At 37.9% G+C, this 22,196-nt stretch overlaps 1 protein-coding gene across 4 annotated transcripts; it reads left to right on the forward strand.

The window, feature by feature from the left end:
* The first annotated feature begins 5,532 nt into the window (after positions 1–5,532).
* Positions 5,533–14,259, forward strand: SRSF1 (serine and arginine rich splicing factor 1). Of its 4 annotated transcripts, none has more exons than XR_461928.2 (8): positions 5,533–6,676; positions 7,225–7,412; positions 7,897–8,069; positions 8,291–8,980; positions 9,928–10,278; positions 12,173–12,242; positions 13,113–13,230; positions 14,057–14,259. XR_461928.2 is itself a non-coding variant. In XM_003340199.4 (4 exons), exons 1-4 carry the CDS (start codon positions 6,483–6,485, stop codon positions 8,483–8,485), a joined length of 750 nt encoding a protein of 249 aa, XP_003340247.1. In that variant the 5' UTR covers positions 5,533–6,482; the 3' UTR covers positions 8,486–14,259. The 4 variants fall into 4 exon arrangements, 1 of the variants encoding a protein (XP_003340247.1); XR_008916326.1 differs by having other exon boundaries at positions 12,176–12,242; XR_008916327.1 differs by having other exon boundaries at positions 8,291–12,242; positions 13,113–13,174.
* The last annotated feature ends 7,937 nt before the right edge of the window (positions 14,260–22,196 follow it).

Here is a 22,196-nt window from a genome sequence, read left to right on the forward strand (position 1 = left end):
AATTACCTGGTGGACAGATTGTCCAGAAGCTTAGTCAAAGGGGAGCTCAGTGGAAATGAGAGCTACTTCTATTTTTCTGTTTATTTTTTTCTTGTCATTAATAAACTTGTTCTTTTTTAAGTGATTTATGTCTCAGGGCTGGCAAGAGAAATAAGGCAGTAGAAAGAAGGGGTCAGGGTCCTTGGAGAGACACCAAAAGACAAATTTCAGATATTCTTAGGATTTGAACACTAGCTGGATACAGAACCATATATGAATTCTTACTAAGTGGCCCCAAAAGCTCAAACATGGTCTGTGAGCTCAGATCTGAACTCTAGGATCTGGGTAACAAAAATAGTTTCCTCTTTTTTTTTTTTTTTAGATATTTGACCATTAAAATGGAAAGAGAGAAAACTGAAAGTATATTGGTCCAGATTGTCATTCTCAACAAGGTAAACTCTGGACCAAAGGTGATGCAGGCTCTTAAGAGACCCCATGAATTCAATTTCCTCCCCCTTCCAGTTCTCCTTTCCCTTCCCACTTACAGTCCCTATCACATAAAATCCTTTCTTTTTCATCTGTTATATGATGTTAGGATTGCATTTTCACTTGATCCTATGGTCCAAATGTTTAATAGAATTAATTAACCCTAAAGAATGGAAGGTGGTATTTGTATCCCTTAAAAGAAGTTTCTTAACCTTAATGAAGAATTGCAGTCTAATGAAGTAGACTATGTGTATGTAAATTAACACATGCAAAGTACAAGAAGAAATTTTAACAAATGGCTATATAATTTCTTTGACTACTCTTCCTCTCTCAACTTTTTTAATGCATGGAATCATAGGATTTAGTGCAAGATCATCTCGTCCAATCCTCACAGTGATTAAGTCATTTGGAAAGTCACACACTTTACTGAAGGCCAAGATATTGAACAGGTAACTGAAACACTATCTGCACACCTATAATTATTACTCTAAATGTCTCTGCACTCCACAGTAGTAAAAAGCAAAAGTCCCTTAGACTCTTAGGAAGAGAGAATGAGTTGGCAGATTAAAATTCAAAACCACAGCATCTCTAAATGTGCAAGGTATCTGCATATTTAAATGCCCTCAATTACAGTGTAATTACAGTGATAGCTCAGTTTTCCTCAATGATCCCCTGAAAACAATCGGCCAAATCCGAAACCAATGAAAACCAAGGCAAATATTTCCATATGAATCAATGTAAATCCAATTACTTCATTCTAGACACTTCAAAATACACACCAAAATCACATTTTATAGAAAATATAGTGTTTAATACTAAAAACAATAAAAAATGAATATAAAATGAATATAAGAACTAATGTAAAGAATAAATGAACATTTAACATGGCATTTACCTTTCTGAAGACTCTTCTTGGCATATGGAAGACAGCAGGGAGGGGAGAGAGAGGTTATTGTTTGGAAGGGGAATCCCTCTCCATAAGGACCTTAGGTATCAAGGCACTATCTGGAAAGACTTTCGAAAGAATCTGACATGTAGAGGAGTTGTCACCATCATTATGTTCCTCTTCTCAGCTGAGATACTATGGGAGAATTTCTATTTGACTGAGATGAGATATTTCACTCCCAGTGAGAGAGCTCATTCATTTTGTTTATTGTCAGGTATATATTCTCCATATGCTTTATCTGATTTTTGTTTGCTATCTGTATGAATAAATGGATACATTTGCTTTTCAATACATGTATTGCTCACACTGAGAACATTTGGGTCAGCCTTTCTTTGTTTTTGCAAAATTAGCATCAAGGTCAAGGGGGCAGGTTGATGAAATCTTAGGCAACTGAAGAAAACCAAGACAAATTTTTTGTGGAAAAAATCCAGGAAAACCGAAACTGATGATAGCTGATGTTAGTGAAAACTGAAGTATTACTGTATAATTAACCAATCACAACTTATATTAACCTATAATAAACAAAGGGTGTTAAATAAAAATTTTTAAAGAATACATTTCTGTTTTAAAACTTTTTTTTTTCATTTTTCACCTGCTTTTTACCAGACTAGACTGGGGTTCTAGATTAGAAGGAAACACTGGGTGCAGCTAGATGGCTCAGTGGATTGAGAGAGGAGATCCTAGGTTCAAATGTCACCTCAGATACATCCTAGCTATGTGATCCTGGGCAAGTCACTTAACTCCCATTGCCTAGCCCTTACCACTTCTGCTTAGAACCAATACACAATATTGTATTAATAATGGTTTTAAAAGAGAGAGAAGGAAGTGAAACATTCATTAGACCATCTAACATTTAACAAAAGAAGATTTATTTAACAATAGCATGGAAAGACTATTCAGGGCTCTGTCCAGAACCTTATTTTCTTCTTCCTCTATACTGTTTCACCTGGTAATCTCACAAGTTTCAATGAGCTGATCTCAGATTTACCTATCCAGACCTAACCTCTCAGCTGTCCTCTGGTCTCACATCTCCAACTACAGACTGAGCATCTTAAATTGGATGTCCCATAAACATATTAAATACAACATGTCCAAAACTGAACTCATTATTTTCCCCTCAAAGCTCATTCCCCCTCCCATCCCATTAGGAATTTTCCTCTTATTATCTAGAGTGCTATCATCCTCCCAGGCACCCAGGCTCACAACCTAGATGTCATTCTTGACTCTTCTGTTACTCCCTCCCTCCCTCCCCCATATGCAATCTATTGCCAAGATCTGTCCATTTTACCTTCATAACATCTCTTCAATAGTCCCTTTTTTTCCCACCAATCTGATAAAGGCCCTTATTACCTAACATATGAATTAATGCAATAACTTACTGGTTGGTCTTTCTGCCACCAAGTATCTCCCCACTCCAACCCATCTATCACTCAGCTGTCAAAATTATCTTAAAACACAGGTCTGATCATGCCACTCCTCTACTCAATGAACTCCAGTGGCTCCCTGTTCCCATCAGGATCAAATCTAAAATTTTCTTTTTGCTATTCAAAGCCCTTCATAAACTGCCCTCACATTCCTATCCTTATACCCTTTATATCCATCCACATACTTTGTTATCCCAATGTCATTTCAGTGATACTGGCCTCCTTGCTGTTCTTTAAACAAGATTTTCCATTTCTCAACTCTGGGAATTTCCCCCATACTGGAGTGTTCTCCTCATCTCTGCCTCCTGACTTCCCTGGCTTTCTGTAAGTCCCAGCTAAAATCATACCTTCTATAGGAAACCTTTCTCCATTCCCCCTTAATTCTAGTGCTTTCCTTCTATTGATTATTCCCAACTTATCTCATAGATAACTAGTTTGTATATTGTTGTTATTCAGTCATTTAGCCATGTCTGACTCTTCATGAAACTGTTTGGAGTTTTCTTTGCAGACACTGGATTGATTTGCCATTTCCTTCTCCAATAGATTAAGGCAAACAGAGGCTAAGTGACTTGCCCGGGGTTACACAGCTTGGGTCTGAGGTCAGATTTCAATTCAGGTCTTCCTAACTCCAGTCTAGCTAGCACTCTATCCACTGAACCACCTCACTGCCAGCATATAGAGACTTACATATTGTCTTCTTTAGACTGTAAGCTCCTTAAGAGCAGAAACTGTATTTTATCTTTTTTTGTATCCCTAGGGCTTAGGATAATGTCTGGCACACAGTAAGCACTTAACAGATGTTTGTTAACTGACTATAATTGATAAATCATAAATATAGGTTTCCTCTCTATTTTTCAAAATTTCAACTAAAATCCCATCTACAGTTAGTCTTACCAAATCCCTCATAGTTCTAATGCCTTTCCTCTGCTATTTCCTATTTATCCTGTAACTTGCTTTGCTCATACACAAATATATGTTTGCCAGTTGTTTCCCCTTTTAGATTGTAAGCTCCTTGAAGGCAGGGGTTGTCTTTTGCCTCTTTTTTGTATCCCTTGTATTTAGTTTTGTGCTGGGTACATAGTAGGTGCTTAGTAAATTTTTATTAATTGACTGAATTGAAATGAAGCTATCTTGAAAGTTTCTTCTTCAGAATAAAACATGTTCATATTAATTTCTTCATAACATCTTCATCTTACAACTTCTTGAATTTAAAGACAAAAATCTAATTGTTTTATTTGCTCCAAAAAGCCTACCTTGCCTTCCTCTGAATAGCAATAAAATCAGAAAATAAATTGATTACATTAAATTATACTGCCATGGATATATCCAAGCAGATACTTGTTTTAATGGTCCTGAATGAAAATGTACTAAAATTAAAACATGTTTAAATTACTTTAATGATCCTTGATGCAATCAACGTAAGATGAATCCGAATTGGAAAATAATTGTTAAGGATGAAGGTCGTGAAAGGGAAATGATCAGAAACAGGACAATAAGGCATCTACTAAGTGTTTAGGAATTATCTGTTGTATGGTTTAAATTTGTTAGTTAATTTAGCATCTCCTATGGACAACTTGGGCTTTGTTAAGCATATAAGCGTTTCCCCTCAATCTTATTTTCTCCTTTATCCTTCTCTCCCTCTCCTTTCAGTCTTTTTCTGTCCACAAATATTTTTGTTTCTGACTGTCTCCCTTTTTTCTTGTTCTTTCTCCACTTTTTCCTTCCTTATAGGTTAAGATGGGTTTCTATAGTTAACTTTGTGAAGTTATTATTCCCACTTTGTGCCAATTTCAGTAGGAGTAAGGTTCAAGCATTGTCTGCCACCCTTCCATCTTCCCCTCCACTGTGTTGATTCTTACCTGCCTCATGTGAGACAATTTACCCCCAATTTTTCTCTTTTCCCAGTATATTTCTCATTTTTATTCCTTGATTTTGTTTTGCTTTTTTTTATCATCCCATCATGTTCATTTTTAACCCCTGCTTTCCCATTATGTTCTTTTTCACTGTCTTAGTATACTCCATATCTTAAGTATCATAAGTAATTTGGTTAGGTACCTTTGATAGCTAAAGTATCAAAGCATCTTAAGTATCACTGTCTTAGTATACTCCCTATCTTAAGTATCATAAGTAATTTGGTTAGGTATCTTTGATAGCTAAAGTATCAAAGCATCTTAAGTATCATAGTTATCACCTAGTGTGGTAATGCAATCAGTTTAACCCCATTGTTTCCCTTGATTCCTTTTAGTATTTCTTGTATCATAGATAGCTTAAGTGTCCTGGTTAACACTTTCCCAATAGGAATATTAGTTGAGTGGCTTGAGTTTTTTCTTTTACCTTTTTATGCTTCTCTAGTGTGTTGAATTTGATTACTGAATGTTCTTTCAGCTCTGTTCATTTTGTCAGGAATTCCTGAAAGTTCTAATTACAGTACTTTCCCTCTTTTAAATATTTCCTTTGTACCATGTATGCACCTTGCTTTGTACACATTTGCATGTCATCTCCCCCATAAGATTATAAACTCCTTAGGTCCAGGGACTCTCTTTTGCCCCTTTTTGTATTCCACAGCTCCTGGAACTTAGTAGAAGCTTAATAAATGTTTACTGATTATCAAGTTAATCTTCCTATTCCTTCTCCGGCGTTGAGAAGGCAAGCACATTTTTAAAGATTATAAAATTGTGTAGCATGTAAATGTTTTTTTTTTTTTTATTAATTTAGTTCACAGTAAAAAAGGGGGGAATAATCTGAGTGCCGCCCTCAAAGAGTTTACGTTCGCTATTCTTTATTAGTGGGTGTACCCTCCCCAAATTTAGCATTCATAATTGTACACCAGGGAATCAACTCATTTGTGCAAGTGGTGAGCTGGAATGCGGAGCGAACCTTGGGCTTCTTCGAGGCCTCTCGCTGCGTGATGACGTCAACGAGAAGTAGACACCGAGACCACGGCAGAGCCCCCAGGTTTGTTAGGTCCTACCATGCGGCCGGGTTAAGGGCTCCGCACACACCTTCGCGCTGGCAGACTCGCTACCTCCACCCCAAGACCGAGGCGCGTACTTTCGTAGCTCCAATCCCCGCCCCCTGCTTTACTCCACTTTCGTCCCCGCCCCTCGGCGTTTTCCCGCCAAGAGCCGTTACTGCCGCGCGGAATTGTGGGCCAGAGGAGCCGGCAGCCGGGCCTATTTTAGCCCTGCCCCGAGGCGCCAAACCGCCCAGAAGACGCGGCCTCCTTGGTCCCAAGAAGATCAACTTGGCCCAACAGAAACAAGTAGCTCCAGTAAACACAATTCCTTTGAAGGTTTTCTTTCTGCCAGTGGTTTTGCCATTCTGAAGCCCAACGACTCGATATATCGTACCAGTGCGGGACTCTTTTTCAAGTTCTCCGATCGCTGCGGAGGGTGACGCCCCTTGCGCGTGCGCAACGAATCCAGCATAGCGCCCGTTGCGTTCCTGCGCGTGCGCAGCGTGTCCACGAGAGTGCCTCCTGTCTCCCCTCCCCCGTATCCGTGCGCGGAGCAGGCAGATAAGGGCGCCATTTTGGAGCAGCCGCGGGAGACGTGGTGTAGCTTGCAGTTTTCCTCCGCTGTGTTTGGAGGGTGGGGGAGGGAAATCCGGCTCTTGAATCCGCGCGTTTCCTCATCGTCGCTACCGCCATGTCGGGAGGAGGAGTGATTCGGGGCCCGGCCGGGAACAACGATTGCCGCATTTATGTGGGCAACCTACCCCCGGACATCCGCACCAAGGACATAGAGGACGTGTTCTACAAGTACGGCGCCATCCGCGACATAGACCTCAAGAACCGCCGCGGAGGGCCCCCCTTTGCTTTTGTGGAGTTCGAGGACCCGCGGTGAGGAGGAGGCCCGGGACGGATCTGGATGGGGAGGGGAGCTGTAAGGCGGAGGAGGGCGCAGGCCCGCCCTGCAGCTTGTGAAGAGGGGGAACCGGGGCCTGCGTTGAGGAAACAAATGCATGGCTTCAGAAAGGGTGAGGGGAGCAGTCGGGAAGCCCTGGGGAGAGTGAGAAGCCACTGACTACTCTTTGCCACCTTCCCTGTAACCGCCTCGGTGGGGCCACGTGGACGCCGATGGGAAAGCCTGTGCTCAACAGCCCTACGGCGGGAAGCCGAGATCACAACGGGGGGAAGACTCGTGGAGCTGCTTGAAGGGACGCGCGAGCGCGGCGTGCCCGGGGTGGGGGAGGGGCCGCGGCCGCAGCCGGTCCTTTTATGCGGAGTCTGTGGGTTGCTTCTCCCGCACCCCTCCTTCCCATCTCCCCTCACGCGGATTTTATGCGCATGTGCGAAGTCTGGGCTGCCGCTTGCTCCTGAGTTACCCGGACTTGGCTCCCCGGAATTTGCTCATGTCGCGCGTGTGCTCTTTATTTCCTTCCATTCAGGGACGCGGAAGATGCAGTGTACGGACGTGACGGTTACGATTATGATGGATATCGGCTCCGAGTGGAGTTTCCCAGAAGTGGCCGGGGTACTGGCCGAGGGGGTGGTGGCGGCGGTGGTGGTGGTGGAGCCCCTCGAGGCCGCTATGGCCCCCCGTCCAGGCGATCTGAATACAGAGTGGTCGTATCTGGTGAGTTTTCATTTTCCATTGCGCGGTAATAGTTTACTGCATGCATTTTTTTGATGCATCAACTTCAGAATTATGCAGTGTCTGTAGATCAAGAAAGCAAGGTTCCAAAATCCTGACCAACATACATATACAATCTTTGTTGTTACCTCAGTTCAAGTCGCTTCTCAGTACCCTGGGCAACTTTTTGAGGCTATGAGTTATTGAGTGCTAACCATCATTGCTAAAGGAGAAATTCATAGGGAGAATCTTATTCTATCAATGAAATCGCAGACTAACTAAGGCATTAACTCTTAAGATACACTTAGTGTACAGTATGATAAAAATGTACTTAAGTTTTTTGCAAATAACCGGGTATTTTTTAGTCCTTATTCCTTTAAATGATCCCTTGTGTTCCTGTCAGTACCTGTGCATAAATGGGTGCTTTGTAAATGGATGGCCAAAAAAAATGTAATACTTGGTATTAACAGTTTTTATTTTGATTCAGGGCTGCCTCCAAGTGGAAGTTGGCAGGATTTAAAGGATCACATGCGTGAAGCAGGTGATGTATGTTATGCTGATGTTTACCGAGATGGAACTGGTGTCGTGGAGTTTGTTCGGAAGGAAGATATGACCTACGCAGTTCGAAAACTGGATAACACTAAGTTTAGATCTCATGAGGTAGGTTATACACTTACTCTTTTTTTGGGCCTGAATTGGATACAAGGGGCTTAACAATGGGACTTGAAAGGTAAGGACCCAGGCAAAAATGTTCTGTGCTTTTATGGACTGAGACAAATAACATTCCTATTCTGCCTGATATTTTATGGCACTGTATTCATTTCAGTCAGCATGCCTTGAAGACATAGATCTTTCAATCGAAAGTTCTGTCTATTCAATAGGGAGAAACTGCCTACATCCGTGTTAAAGTTGATGGGCCAAGAAGTCCAAGTTATGGAAGATCTCGGTCTCGAAGCCGTAGTCGTAGCAGAAGCCGTAGTCGAAGCAACAGCAGGAGTCGCAGTTATTCCCCAAGAAGAAGCAGAGGATCTCCACGCTACTCCCCCCGTCATAGTAGATCTCGCTCTCGTACATAAAGATAATTGGTGACACTTTTTGTAGAACCCCATGTTGTATACAGTTTTCCTTTACTCAGTACAATCTTTCATTTTTTTTTTAATTCAAACTGTTTTATTCAAAATGGGCTGGTGTTGAATTGCATTCTTGTGTAATATCCCTTTGCTCCTAACATCAACATTCCCCTCATGTCTTTGGTAAATTGTATTTTAAGTGATGTTGTAGGCAGGATTGTTTAAATTTAATTACCCATGCTCTTCAGACTGTGATAATGCTGTGTAAATGTCTGTGTTCCTATGGTGTGTATGAACTGGGATGTTGGGAATGTTTGGTTATCTTGTCTTATCTGGGGGAATTCTTATGTTTTATCTTGCCTTTTCATGTGTCTTTCTGTAGACATATCTGAAGAGATGGATTAAGAATGCTTTGGATTAAGGATTGTGGAGCACATTTCAATCATTTTAGGATTGTCAAAAGGAGGATTGAGGAGGATCAGATCAATAATGGAGGCAATGGTATGACTCCAAGTGCTATTGTCACAGATGAAATTGGCAGTATTGACCTTATACTAGAAGGCAGTGGTTAAAACTTGAGTATTTACATCTACCATAAAACACCTGCAAACGTTTTATATTGTAGTTACTTTGAGCTACAATTGCTCTGCTCCTTAAAACCTTGGCAATTGTGGCAAAGATTACATTGCCCGTTTATAGTAATTTTGACTCATTTTGCTCCCCCTTTTTTGTTTTTTTGTTTTTTGTTTTTTGTTTGTTTTAATAGGGACTAATGTGGGAAGGACTGACTTAATTTGTCACTATGCTTAGTTACAACTGTTAATGTAACCTGCTGTTGGTGTACATGTGGGTACAGGGTATCTTAATTCCAAACAGATAGAGTATAATATCAATACTGCTAAATCTGCATGTCCTCTGTGTGACTGATATAGCGTTGCTATTTCATTTTTAAGCATCGAAATGAAAGCAAAATATAGAACTCCGAAATGTTGGTGTAGATAACTAGTTGGGAATAATACCTTAAGTCTCACTTCACCCTTCCCCAGATATGTTTTACAACAGAGAATTTATTTTAATTTATAGATTAAATTGCAGATGGGAGCACTAGTCTTAGTTTAGAACTAGGTGGGTAGCTATAGCAGTAAATTTTTCAACTACATAACTTTTTGCAACCACAAAACCTGTAATACACTGTACAGTAACAAATGTTGGCATTATCAGTTGACCTGTAAATATACAATGCTTCTTCCAATTAGTCTCTATGATAATTAAGTTTTTAAAATTTATCTGAACTTCACCATTCAAAAGCTTGTTTTGGGGAATTGATAGTTATTGATGTACATCTGTTAAACTGATGACAGACATAACTCATCATTCCCCAGAAACCTTTTTTTGATTACAGTATCTAACATTTTGCCTCCTCTTTTTTGGTTTTGCTGGTTATAAAGGTTTGGATTGGAGAGGGCTCACTGGATCCCAATCCTTGGAGCTGGATCATTGGATTCAAATCATAATGTGGATAGGATAGGGAGGATGAATTACAAGGATTCATGGAGCGGGATCAGATTACCAGGAACATAGGAGTGGATTCCTGCCCCAACCAAACCGCATTCGTGTGGATTTTTTTTTTATTCAACTTAATTGGCTATTCCAAAGATTTTTTTCCTATTTTTGACGATTGGAGCCCTTAAGATGCACGATGGAATTGTGTTTTGCATTTTTTGGTAAAAGGAGCAAAGCGAGGACCTGGAGAGGTACGCTGGAGCAATCTCCTTGGAAGGATTCAGCACGAGTAGATGGTAAACATATAAAGGGGAAAAGGGGGGGTTTGTTTAAAGTAAAATAGTAAATCAGTAAGTCGCTTCTAAATTTAAAAAAAAAAAAACCAAATTCGGAGTTGAAGAGTAAGTAGGTTTCCAATTGGCTATAGCCATTTTCTTTGAAAAATAAAACATTTTTTAAAAAACTATGCATGGTTGTCCTTTTTCATCTTGATGTGAGAGCAGCTTTTTCAGTAAACTGGTGAGAAGTCTAATAGCTTAATTTAAAATTGACTAAAACTTATAGGTTTTGGGTATTTTCTTCCCATATCAGCAATTACAGATTACTTCAAAAAGTTAGATTAGCATTTTCTGTGCCTGCTTTATTTAGTAAACAACTAAAGGGCTATATAGAAGCCTACCAAATGGTGGGAAATTATAGGATATGACTGAGTGGCCCTAATGAGATAATCTCATATAAATTTAAAGTTAAAATTAAGTAGATTAAGGTAATAGAGTATTGAATGGCAATTGTAAATTGAATTCAACATTTGTTTACCTGAGATTTGCAGGCATAAGAGTTTACTAGGAGGTTGCTGTATAAGATGTTGATTTCATCCATACTATTATCTACCCATGTTTTAAAACATCATTAATTGATGTATTGATTTCATCTGAGAAATTGAGTTGCAAATAAAAGGCTGGTTTTTGATGGGAAGTTGTATTTTTCATAAATTAAACTATTACCAGCCTTGGCAGGCAGTTGTATCCTTAGCTATCAGCTTATAAGATAGAAGGTGATTGGAACTGAATTCTTGAACTTTGCCTACTTATTCTTTGGGCAAAATTCCAACATCTGTTAGTAGTTATCACTAAAAGCCCACAGAGAGAGACTAATGGGCTTTGGAATTAGGAGGACCTGGGCTCAAGACCAAAAATTAAAATTAATGCCAGTCTTGTGCCCCAGGGAATTCTCAAAAGATTTAAATTATGTAGATTTCCTAGGTGGGGATGATAATTGAACAAAAAGTTGTTTGTTGGCTAGTTTATTTTGAACCCCTATAAGTGAAAATCAGTCTTGAGGGTTCCTAAATCCCAATGATACCCATTAAAACCACTTACTCCTTTTATTGTGAACTTCAGAATCAAAGGTTAGTTTATTTCATTAAATGTGAAAAGGAAAGTAGAAGGCAACCACAGTGGAAAAAAAAACATTCAAAATGAACTCTTTAGAAGAGGCTAAAGATAGGCTTTAAAGTTGGAAGGTGCCTTAGAGGGCCATAGTCCAACTATAACCTTCCTGAGATCACACAAGTGACAGCCAAAATTACATCCCAGGATCTGGTTCTAAATCTTGGTTTTTTTTTTTTTCCTGTTGTACTACTAGCTGCCTTCTGCTAAATTTAAAACCATTTCTGAGCTTATCAAGTATAGTGTACAATTGAAAAGGTTGGTTAACACCCATTAGGTTCTTAGCAAGCTAAGCAGGAGTAGAAAGTGTTCTCAAATTACTATTTGGAGAAAATGTTGGTGGAAATTTATGTAAACAGAACCAAACAAGTCTTGGTTTGCTCTCACAATGTAGACAAAAGAAACCTGGTCTCAATTGAGTGATATCTTTACCATTCTAAATCACTTTGATACCATAACAATTTGAGGTTAATTCTAAGTATACTGAAAAGTGAAATTTGAAATGTAGTTTGTTTATATGATTAGGGCTAAACTGAGGAAAATGAAAATTCAATTTGCCTACTTTTGGAAATATGGGGTAAAAAGTACAAGGAATTCAATGAAAACACTGTTCTATCAAACTAGTTTAATAAAAGTTTGTTTTTCTTGGCCTCTGAATGAACTGTACCTGGGTTGTTGGGGGAGGCGGGGTGGAGCTATAATTAGTCCCAACATTTCTAACCTAGAAGAAATTTCTTTTAAGAAGCATTTTAATTTTCACATCTGACTTGAGAGCAGCCCACCATGTTACAGCCCACCTGGAAATCTAAAAGGTAAGATGTTTACTTGTTTATGGTCCATACTTTTATAGTTGTATATATTGTTAATTTCAAATAAATTAATCTATGAGAAGAGTTTTTAAGCCATGCTTTGGCTATATTATGAGACTAGCAGTTCACAGGCTATAGTTTTGGTTGGTATATTAAAGAACTGTATCCTTTTCATGCTTCATTTTCTTTCAATTCCTATGGAGAATCTCTATTTTTAAGACATACTTAGTGTAATCATTGAATGCTTGTGACATTTGGCACATACTTTTTCTGCTTAAGCTAATTCTATAACTGATCAGCTGTATAGGGGCAGAACTCACTTTTTTTATTATATCAGTTTAAAAATAAAATGCCTGTGTGTATTTTATCATTTTTAGTGTCATCAAGTTAGCTGGAAATAAAAGTTTTTTACCCCAGACATGTGCTTTTCAGTCTGCTGGGGTTCTTTTGTATATCAACCAAACGTCAGGCTTAGAGAACAGAATTCTAATCTTTAATAAGTGTGAATATGAACTTTAGGGGGTCAGGTCATAGAACATCCCTTAGTATGTTTGGGGATCCTGACTGGATGGGGGAGGGGGGCTAATGAAAGCCTTTGAAAAAAGTAGAAGGCTTATGTTTTAAGAAAATAGTATAACAAATATCTACCTCACGTTCTAGTTTTTTCAGTGTACCAATGTTATAGTCTCAACCATTATAAACGAGTAAGTCACTTGATATTTGTTTTGTCCCCTTACAAAATAGTATTCCCTAAGTGGAATTAAATGATGCTATCCATAGGAAAAGTCTTCCCATATTAATAGTGCTTTTTTAACCTTACTTAAAGGGATAATAGCATACAATAGCGTAAATTAACTTTTGTTTTATGCTTAGGCCCAAGAAGTTTCAACATACTGAAGCCAGCATTTGTTCCTATGAATCCAAGCACTTTGGAGGTGCTTTTTGCCAGCTATGAAAGCTCCCTGAACAGAATACTTAGATAAAGTCTGTTGTGAGTCTTTTGGGGGAGGAAGTCTTTGTTTCCTTACTGACAAAACAAATACCTATTTGCCCATAAGGAGATGCTAGGTATTTTGGATCAAACAAGTTTTATGCCTCTTTAGGCTTAGTTCTTTATAGTTTAAAAGAGAAGGTATGACTTAACCAAAACATTCCTTGTACCTTCTACCTATTTGGTCTAGTGTTATACTTTTGAATACATTATAAAGAGAACTCTAGTTGTCTAGAATACAAAAATTAATTTTGATTCTGAGACTAAAACTTTTTCAAAAGAGATTTTTGCATCTCTGTGGTTGAGAGAACTGCTGTTTTCATGTTTTTGTTATAATTTGTCTTAAGCAAAGCATGAAATCTCAATGTGTATACCCTAAAGTCTATCCTTATGTTATTCTGATGTTTATTCTCTACTACAAACTAGAGCAATAGCCATAGTTGTAAGTCAGAATTTTAGTTATCTGAACCATGAACATAATAATTTTTTAAATCTGGGTAATTGTATGCTACTCGGTAATTTTTACTTATCTCAAGGAGTGAATTGGAATTTATTTCAACTAGAAAAGTTTAAAAATAGTTTGGAATTCCCATCAGAACAATTTATGTGAAGATCCACTCTAAACCACACGGGGGAGCCAATACTATCTGTAAAAATCTCTACCACAAAAGTTTAAAGTTGGGTTGCCATTCTAGTGTTGCTTATTGAATTAGAAGCAAAGAGGGAATATTCTTTACCACTATTTCTCATTCCTTTTTCATTCCATATTTTATTTACATTTGAACTTCAATGCTAGTTCTGAGTCAACTCTTCTACTTCAATTTAGGTTTGAATGAATGGGTAGCTTTCTTCGAAACCTCTCGTGGGATATGGCATTTTAAAGGCCCAAGTGCAATTGGACTTTTCTGATAACAACCTGTTACAATGAGTGACTGCGTTTGGAGGGATGGGTACAAGAATAACAGTGCAAAGAAGAAGGAATTTAGGTGTGAATTAGTCTTTCTTTGACAATTAAAATTGTTTTTTGAAGACCTTTGTAAATATTTGTTTCTGTGATTCGAAGTTGGGTACAGGATCATTAGGATAACTGGTTAGTCAGTGACTAGCCTTCAGGTGAGTACTATAGTGTCTTCACAAGATTTCAAAGGCTAAAAACTGCAGATGGTCCTATGTAATTTTATTTATTTTGGGTAAGATCACACAATTTTGCATACCCTTTGATCTGAAATTAGGTTTACTGTTGAGAATCATTCAACATTCCCCAAATACTCTTAAAATATTTTTTTTTAACAAATCCCAAATCACATCTGAGCAATCTCTGAATTGTGTTTAGATAAGACCATCTTTAAATGTTTTAAAAGAATGGAAAGAAGCAAAGAATATGGACTTGAAGGCTGGAAAAGCTTGCCTTTCAGCAAATTAGGTTGTAAAGAAATTTAAACAATGTTGAATACAAAAAGTTGGAAAAGCAAAAAAATCACTTCTAAAAGAAACAAACTTTGAATTGGGTTGGTTAAGAATGAATGGCTGAATTTCACATCAACATTGACTTTTTTGCTAAGAACACGCATTTTGTTTTTAAAAAGATAAACCCAATTATTTATTATAGCTCAAGAGTTAGTGAATTTCAATTTTCCAAAGAATAGAAATGACCAAACTTTGTCAAATGATACTATATACCTAAAAGTATAGGAGCTTGCAAAAGAAATGAGGGGGAATGGGATTAAATTTATGATAGGGAAGCATATATTTAGCATATAGATACTGTGTACCCACATAATGATTCAGTGCTGTACCTCAGACATACTCTTGGTAATGTGTTAGTATTTTGTTAGGGAGATTCCATTTGACCCAAGGGCTGATGTTAAATGGTTGTTCAAAGTTGAAACCACCAAGGTTTTGTGTATTTCAAGGCCTGCTCATTTTCTGGTTTCAAGATTTAGGGCAAGATTTACTAATAAGCCTCTATATTTTGGTTTTTAAAACCCCATACCATCTATCTTAGAATTGATACTAAACATCAGTTCCAAGGCAGAGGAATGGTACAGGCTAGGCAGTTGGGGTTAAGTGACTTTCCCAGGATCACACAGGAAGTGTCTGAGGCCACAGTTGAATGCAGGCCCTTATCCCAGGCCTAGATCTATCAAAATAACTAGCTAATCCTATCAAGAATAATCTTCTGAGACATCTCACTTTTTTAAGTGGTTGAAGGTAGAAGAGCCATTCTAGCCTTAGAAGATAAGTCTTGACTGACTGAAGTCGTGGGAGTAGGTATTTAAAAGCATATAGTTGGGCATCTACCAAGTGAAGGAGTCTATTGTTGACCTTTGAAAACTACAAAATGGTGATGGAAACTAGATCACATCATTTAGGAGTGAATAGGTTATAGAATAAGCTTCTGTTCTTATGTGGCCTGTTTTATCTCCCCCCTTCCCCCCCTTTTTTTTGTTTTGTTTTCCCAAAGAGATTCCTTCTAACAAAAATAAGTTAGAAAAAATTTAAAACTGATTAATTGGGGGGTGGGGTGGCAGAGGGATTTAACATTTCCGATGTGTCACAGCTTTGGAACCTAACTTGCAAAAATGTGGAAAGAGATGTCTCATTTCTTCAGTGTCAAATTCTTTATAATTTCATATTGGGTTTTGATTTTGTAATTTACACATACACAATATATTTTTTTTTTACTTTGCTTATTTTGTTTTTCATTAGTTCATGTAAGAACTATGCTTTCTATTCAAGATATTTCTTATAACATTACATTAATGTACCACTTTATTTTATTGCCATTTCCTAATTGAGACCTATAATTTTCCAGTTCTTTATTATAAAAGGTACTGTTACGTGTTCCTAGTTGTGGGATGTCTGCATTAAAGAATGATGACATTTTGCCTACATGATTCAAAATTACTTAAACTTTGATTTTTTAAAAGATTTCTCAGGTTAGCTAAGCTAATGGATTCAGCCCTTTCCATATCATCTAGGCCTGCTTCACATCCCCAACTTATGGGATTTCAAAAGACTTCCAAACGTAGTCAACCACTGTCTTAAACATTTTTCCCTATTTAAGACCTGCAAAAATCCCCTAACTGGTTTCCCCGACTACTGAATCTTCCTAAAACTGTGTGTTAGCCACTTAAATATCCAAACTTGGCCCAGCTTCAAAGGCCCACCAAAATGCTCAGTTTTTTATCTTAATTACCATAACATCACAGCTTACACTGCTGCAATCAGATTGGACCCATTGTCCGTATTATGAACATTCTTCCTATTGAACTTTTGCTTATGAGCATTTTCTCTCATCTAAATTGCCATTTTGTCCATTCAAGTCCTTCAAGATCAAATTCAGCCTCGTCCAATTATTTAAATTTACTATTGAACCTTTTCTGAAATTTTGTTGTACCTATAGTCAGTATTAGCACAATATTCAGTTCTGTTTTATGTTTATAATACACAATATTCCTTAAAGCCAGGGAACCACATTTTAATTTTGTGGACTACCAAGCACTAGACACTATTTGCATAATAAATGCTTATTGAAAATGAAAGTAAAATGAATTTGAGCAACTTGAAGTGGGGTGGAGAACACGCTGAAATACACATTACATTCAACTTTTTAATACTATGTGGTTTTCAAAAAAGTTTATTCCTCCAGATAATCAACAATGTAAGTAAGATGCATGGAACCATAAAGCACAAGTTGGAATTCTCTTTTTAGTTCAGACTCTCAGCCAACACTTGGAAATAACTTTATACTTTTTCCACCTTTTTTAAAAATTTAAGTTACATCTTTTATTCCCAAAATACATTGTTTTTCTTTCCCTTGCCTTTAAAGGTATCCCATGTAAACATTTAAAGCATTTGAACAAAGTTAACCCCCTCCAAGACTTGAAAGGTTATGTGAATTTAATAAAACTCAACCTCTGCAAAAAAAGGGGGGGGGGGCATATTCTTTGGAGCCAGTTTTGTTATTAAAACCAGAGAGCCTTCAGTTTGTTTTTCTTCCTGGTAAAACTTTTTATCAACCCCAAACTTAATATTACAGTTATTCCATTATATCAATGTGCCAGATAGTTCACCCATTCCCCAATAGATGGACAATTACTTCTCCAGTTTAAAAAAATTACTTTGCTATATACAAAATTCAAAAGAGCCTCCTACAGAAGGGTTGTATTGTACTCCCTTCCCTCCCCTACCAATGAAGCAGTGAAGTTCATTTAACCTACCAATCTTTTAAAATTTAAACCCCTATCATTCTCTTAGAATTGATACTAAGTATCTCCTAAGGCAGAAGGAGGGGTTAAATGACTTGCCCTGGGTCACACTAGGAAGTGTCAATTCGGATTTGAATCCAGGATGTTCCAGCCCCAAACCGGGCTCTATCCACTTAGACACCTGGTTATCCCTTACCTGTCCTTTTTAATTGGCCAGCAATTTGTGCAAAAGCCTCCTTGAATATTCTTTCTCTGAAGGTATGTTTTAGTAGTCCTCTTTTGTATCCTCTGCAACAATGATTCCTAATCAAAGTGGAGAAAAGATGGGCAGCATATTGCTTAGGAGTCTGGGAAAGAGATTTCTTTGAATCATTTATAGATTTATGATCCTTCTGCCCATTTCCCTTGACCCTGCTATTTATTCTCATAGAACATCATCATGCTCCTGTTTTAAATGAGTAGGATGTTTATTTTGCTTGTTTTATGCCTTTGAGAAGTCTTTTCTTGAATAACCTTGCAAAACTATTATATTTAATTTCCTTCCTATATAGAAAGATGCAATGCTTATTGTAATACTGGATTTGGAGTCACAACATCTGGGTTTGGATTCTGACAGTAGAGATCTGGAAAATGAAAATTCTTTGAAACTAAATTTTTCTCATCCAAAAAATGGGAATAACAGCTATTGTCAGTATCTCTGGCTTGGAATCAATACCATGTATTGGATCCAAGATACACTAGTGGTAAAGACTAGGCAATGGCAGTTAAGTGACTTGCCCAGAGTCACACAACTAGGAAGTGTCTGAGGTCAGATTTGAACCTAGGACCTCCTGTCTGTTGATCTGGCTCTCAACCCACTGAGCCACCTAGGTGCCCCACAAATGTGATATTTCTAAGATATTTTACAAACTTTAAAACCCTATGTTGGGTTTTTCTTTTCCTCTGTAAATTTCATCCATTTGGAAAACTCAAGGTATGAAAACTTTATTGTTCTGGAATATTTTTGGTCTTAGTTGACTGGGGTGGCAAGAATTCAAATGACTTGCCCATGGTGTTACAGCCAATATGTATCAGTGGCAGAATTGGATCCCAAGTGTTCATGATTCCAAGGCCAGTTCTTTGTGTACTGCACTACAATTGTCATCTGTTTATATGTTGACTAGTAATTACTTTCTAGTTATTCCTGTTTAGATAGCTTGCTTCTGTTTTTTAACTATGTTGCAGGCAAGAACCACATCTGAATTTTGTGTTTTTCTCCATTCTATCATATGCAATGTCATCTCAAGATTTTCATTTGTTGATTGAATTGCCAGATGGTACCTAAATGCAGACCTAGGACACAATGACTTTAGCTAATAATGTTATATAGAATATTTTACATCATCCATGTCCCCCAAAATTATGGAAAAGTACCTTATTGACCTATTTAGTAGAAAGTTATAGGGATACCTCATTTTCTTTTCCACACTTTATTTTAAACTTGTCTCCTTTTTCCCATATGAATCAAAGGAGGAAAGTATTATCCAAATCCTGTGCCATGCAGGTCTGACAATCTACTAGGAACAGAAGCCTGAAGCACCCACCCAGCATGCTCTAGGATCTGCCTCCTACACAGTGCAGGCCTCTGAACTGCTTAGAATACTGGTAATAACCACATGGTGCCACCAGGGTGTCCCATGGTGCTGTTTCTGATCTACTTCCTTCCCATTAGAACTAGAAACTACTTGGGCAAGAGGAGGGGATTTATTCTGGGTAGGGTGGGGATGGCACAGAGCCCAGCAACAAGAGAAGAAATGCCTAGAATTGGATAGTCAGCAATGTGCAGTCAGTTCTCTATTCTTAATAGAGTCCTTTCATGAACCCTCTGGCCAAACTGACCCCTGGAAAGACTATTGGGCATATGAGCACAGCCTACCTGACCACCCACGTGGTGGCCCTAGGTAACAACCCCAGCAGATGACAGAAAACCTAGAAATGTGTCTGTATGGTTATGTAAGGTCCACATGGTCAAACTGATGGTTGTTTCTCAGATCCAGTTGAGAACTTCTTGTACCCTTTTCCAATGTGAAATTAAAAATCTTTGTCATCTAACCTAACCCTATAACTTATATTCTTTAGTTTAATACCTCAGGTGCCAATCTCATGCCTCAATATATATAGTTAGATGAAATTGGACCTTTTTTAAAACTATATTAAGGGACATATACTGTGTTCTTTGTCATTAACTTTTAAAATGAGTTATCTGATGAAAGGATTAAGGCTATTTCATCCTGCTTTCTCTTTTGCTGAAATTCCTTGCTATCTCACTTAGTCTAATTGAAGCCTTTCCCGCAGTCCCATTACCCTGTCAATCCATATAATATTTTCAGGGTTGTTCCAATCAGGAATTTGTTTTTAACAGTTTTTTCAAGTAGTATTTTCTTCCCTCCCCACAAAAAGAAGAAAATTCCATTTTAACAAATGTGCAATTAAGCAAAGCAAATTTCCACAGTATATCAAAGAAAAGAATTTCATTCTATATATTTAGCCCACCTCCATTAGAAAGAAGGTAATATTCTTTATCAGTGGTCCTCAGGTCATTTATAGTTAATCATTTCATTGATCAGAATTCTTAAGTCTGAGTCATTCATTTTTACAACATTTTTGTTATGGTATATAAATTGTTCTAGTTCTTCTCTCTGCATCAGTTCATTTAAGTTTTCCAGGTTTTTCTAAAATTATACCTTTCATAATTTCTTATAGCATGTTCTATTATATTCATTCATATATTTAATTCAGTTGTTCTCCAATTGATAAGCAACACCCCCCAACTTTGTTGCCACTACTAAAAGATACTGTAATTTTATATACATATATCTTTTTGTCCTTTTTTGTGAGATATTGGTAGGCCAGGCTGGAATTCTTGGAGTGTGATCAATGTATTTCCATCAGGTTTGGATGTTTCCCCTGGGATCATGCCCCAAGTCACAAGGAGAATGTCACTAAAAATCAAAAGAAAATATTCCTGTCCCTGGACACCAGGGGAGTCTCCTTAAGACCTAAAGATCTTAAGCCATGATAATAAGGAAATTTCTCCATGGGGCAAATTGCAACTCTTCCAGAGACCCAGTCTGTTCTGTATCTCTTCCACATGTTTGTATGCAGGCCTGGATTAATTGGTTTTCATAGAAAACCCAGACTTCTCCTAAGGAATGTTTCAAAGTTGTGTGGATTAATACCTTTCTCTGTAAAGAGAGGTCATTTGTATCACTTTTTACATATATTGTCTGATTTGATCTTAACCCTGGAATGTTAGTAGCACAAATACTATTTTTACAGCTAAAGAAATTGAGGTTTTGAGTGATGAAATGATGAGGTAAAAAATAGTTATGAAATGTCAGAGTCAGTACTCAAAACCCAGATCTTCTGCCTCCAAGGACAATTGATTTTCCACTACACTACTTTGCCTTTCTGTGTCTTTTTGTGTCTGGGTTGTGTTGTCTTGCCAATTTGTAAACTTTACAAGGACAGGATTTCTAGTTCTATCCCTTTCTCCATAATGGCTAGGTAAAATATACAGTGCTGTATTCAGTAGGTGCTCAAAAAGTGTTTGGCTGACTGGATTGTCTACCATCTGTTCTGAGCATTCACCACCTGCTTACTGACAGAGGATATGTGTTGGAACAAGAATTTGTAAGGTTGGCTTTGTCTACTTCCATAGAGATAAACAGGCTTAGCAACAAAGAATATTGCTATCAGCTAACCTGGCTGAAAAGAGGAAAATAGCAAGTAGGGAAGGAATGGGAGAAGGAAGAAAAAGCAGATGGATAAAGTGAAGGAAAGCATAAGGATGAATGGAGAGGAATAAATCCCATCTGGGAGCAGTAAGGATAAGACTAGCCCTGGTCTTCAATCTTATTACCTGGCAGAGCTGAGTTTGATTTATGTGAAAACATTTGGAAACTTCAGGTGGTAATACCCACTGATTTTCCCAATTCTGTCCCTGTCTTCCCTAACCCCTTACTTTAAGGCATCTGGGGCTGCCAAGTCAAAATATATCACAAGCCCAAGACCTCCAGTCAGCTTGCTGTAGTCTACTTTTTTGTTAGCTCAAGCCTAAGCAGAGGATTTGTCTTTCAGCAAGCCAGGAAAAAACTTGCCCAAAGCTATGGAGGGTAGCCCGAGAGTACCTACTCCATAACCATAGGTTGCTTTGATCTTTATTTGAGAGTGGAGTAATGATCATCAAAAATGTTATCTTGGATATGGTCATGTAGAATTTTAATAGCCAATTTATCCCTCTACCATCAATTATTCTGTCTGTTCTAAAATATTTAGGCAGTTTCTACTTCAAAGACCCTTTTTCTGTGGCAAACTCAACTTCAATATGACTCCATCCACATTTTATGATCTGGTTTAAATAACTATAGGCATTGCCCTGCAATAGACTCACTGTTGATAAAAAAAAAAAAAAAACCTATGGAGACACAGAACACAGGCTCTTGACCCAGAACTGATGGGAAACCAGAAGGAGATATTAAATTGATAAGCCTATAAATCACCTATTCTACTCATCCTTGGAAAGAAGACTCTCTGATCTCACTTTCTTAGAGGGAAGCCTGCTACGTCTTTCCCTCAAGACTCCAGGAGTACTCTGAAGGGTTTAGCATGCCTCTACTGCCATCAGCTGATGTCTCCACTGGCTGGCTGTTTCCCACACTGTGCCAGTGACAATCACCCTATTTCCATTTAACCACTTGGCTTTTATAATCAATT

Source organism: Monodelphis domestica, chromosome 2 (assembly GCF_027887165.1).
Source record: "Monodelphis domestica isolate mMonDom1 chromosome 2, mMonDom1.pri, whole genome shotgun sequence".
Lineage (NCBI taxonomy): Eukaryota > Metazoa > Chordata > Mammalia > Didelphimorphia > Didelphidae > Monodelphis > Monodelphis domestica.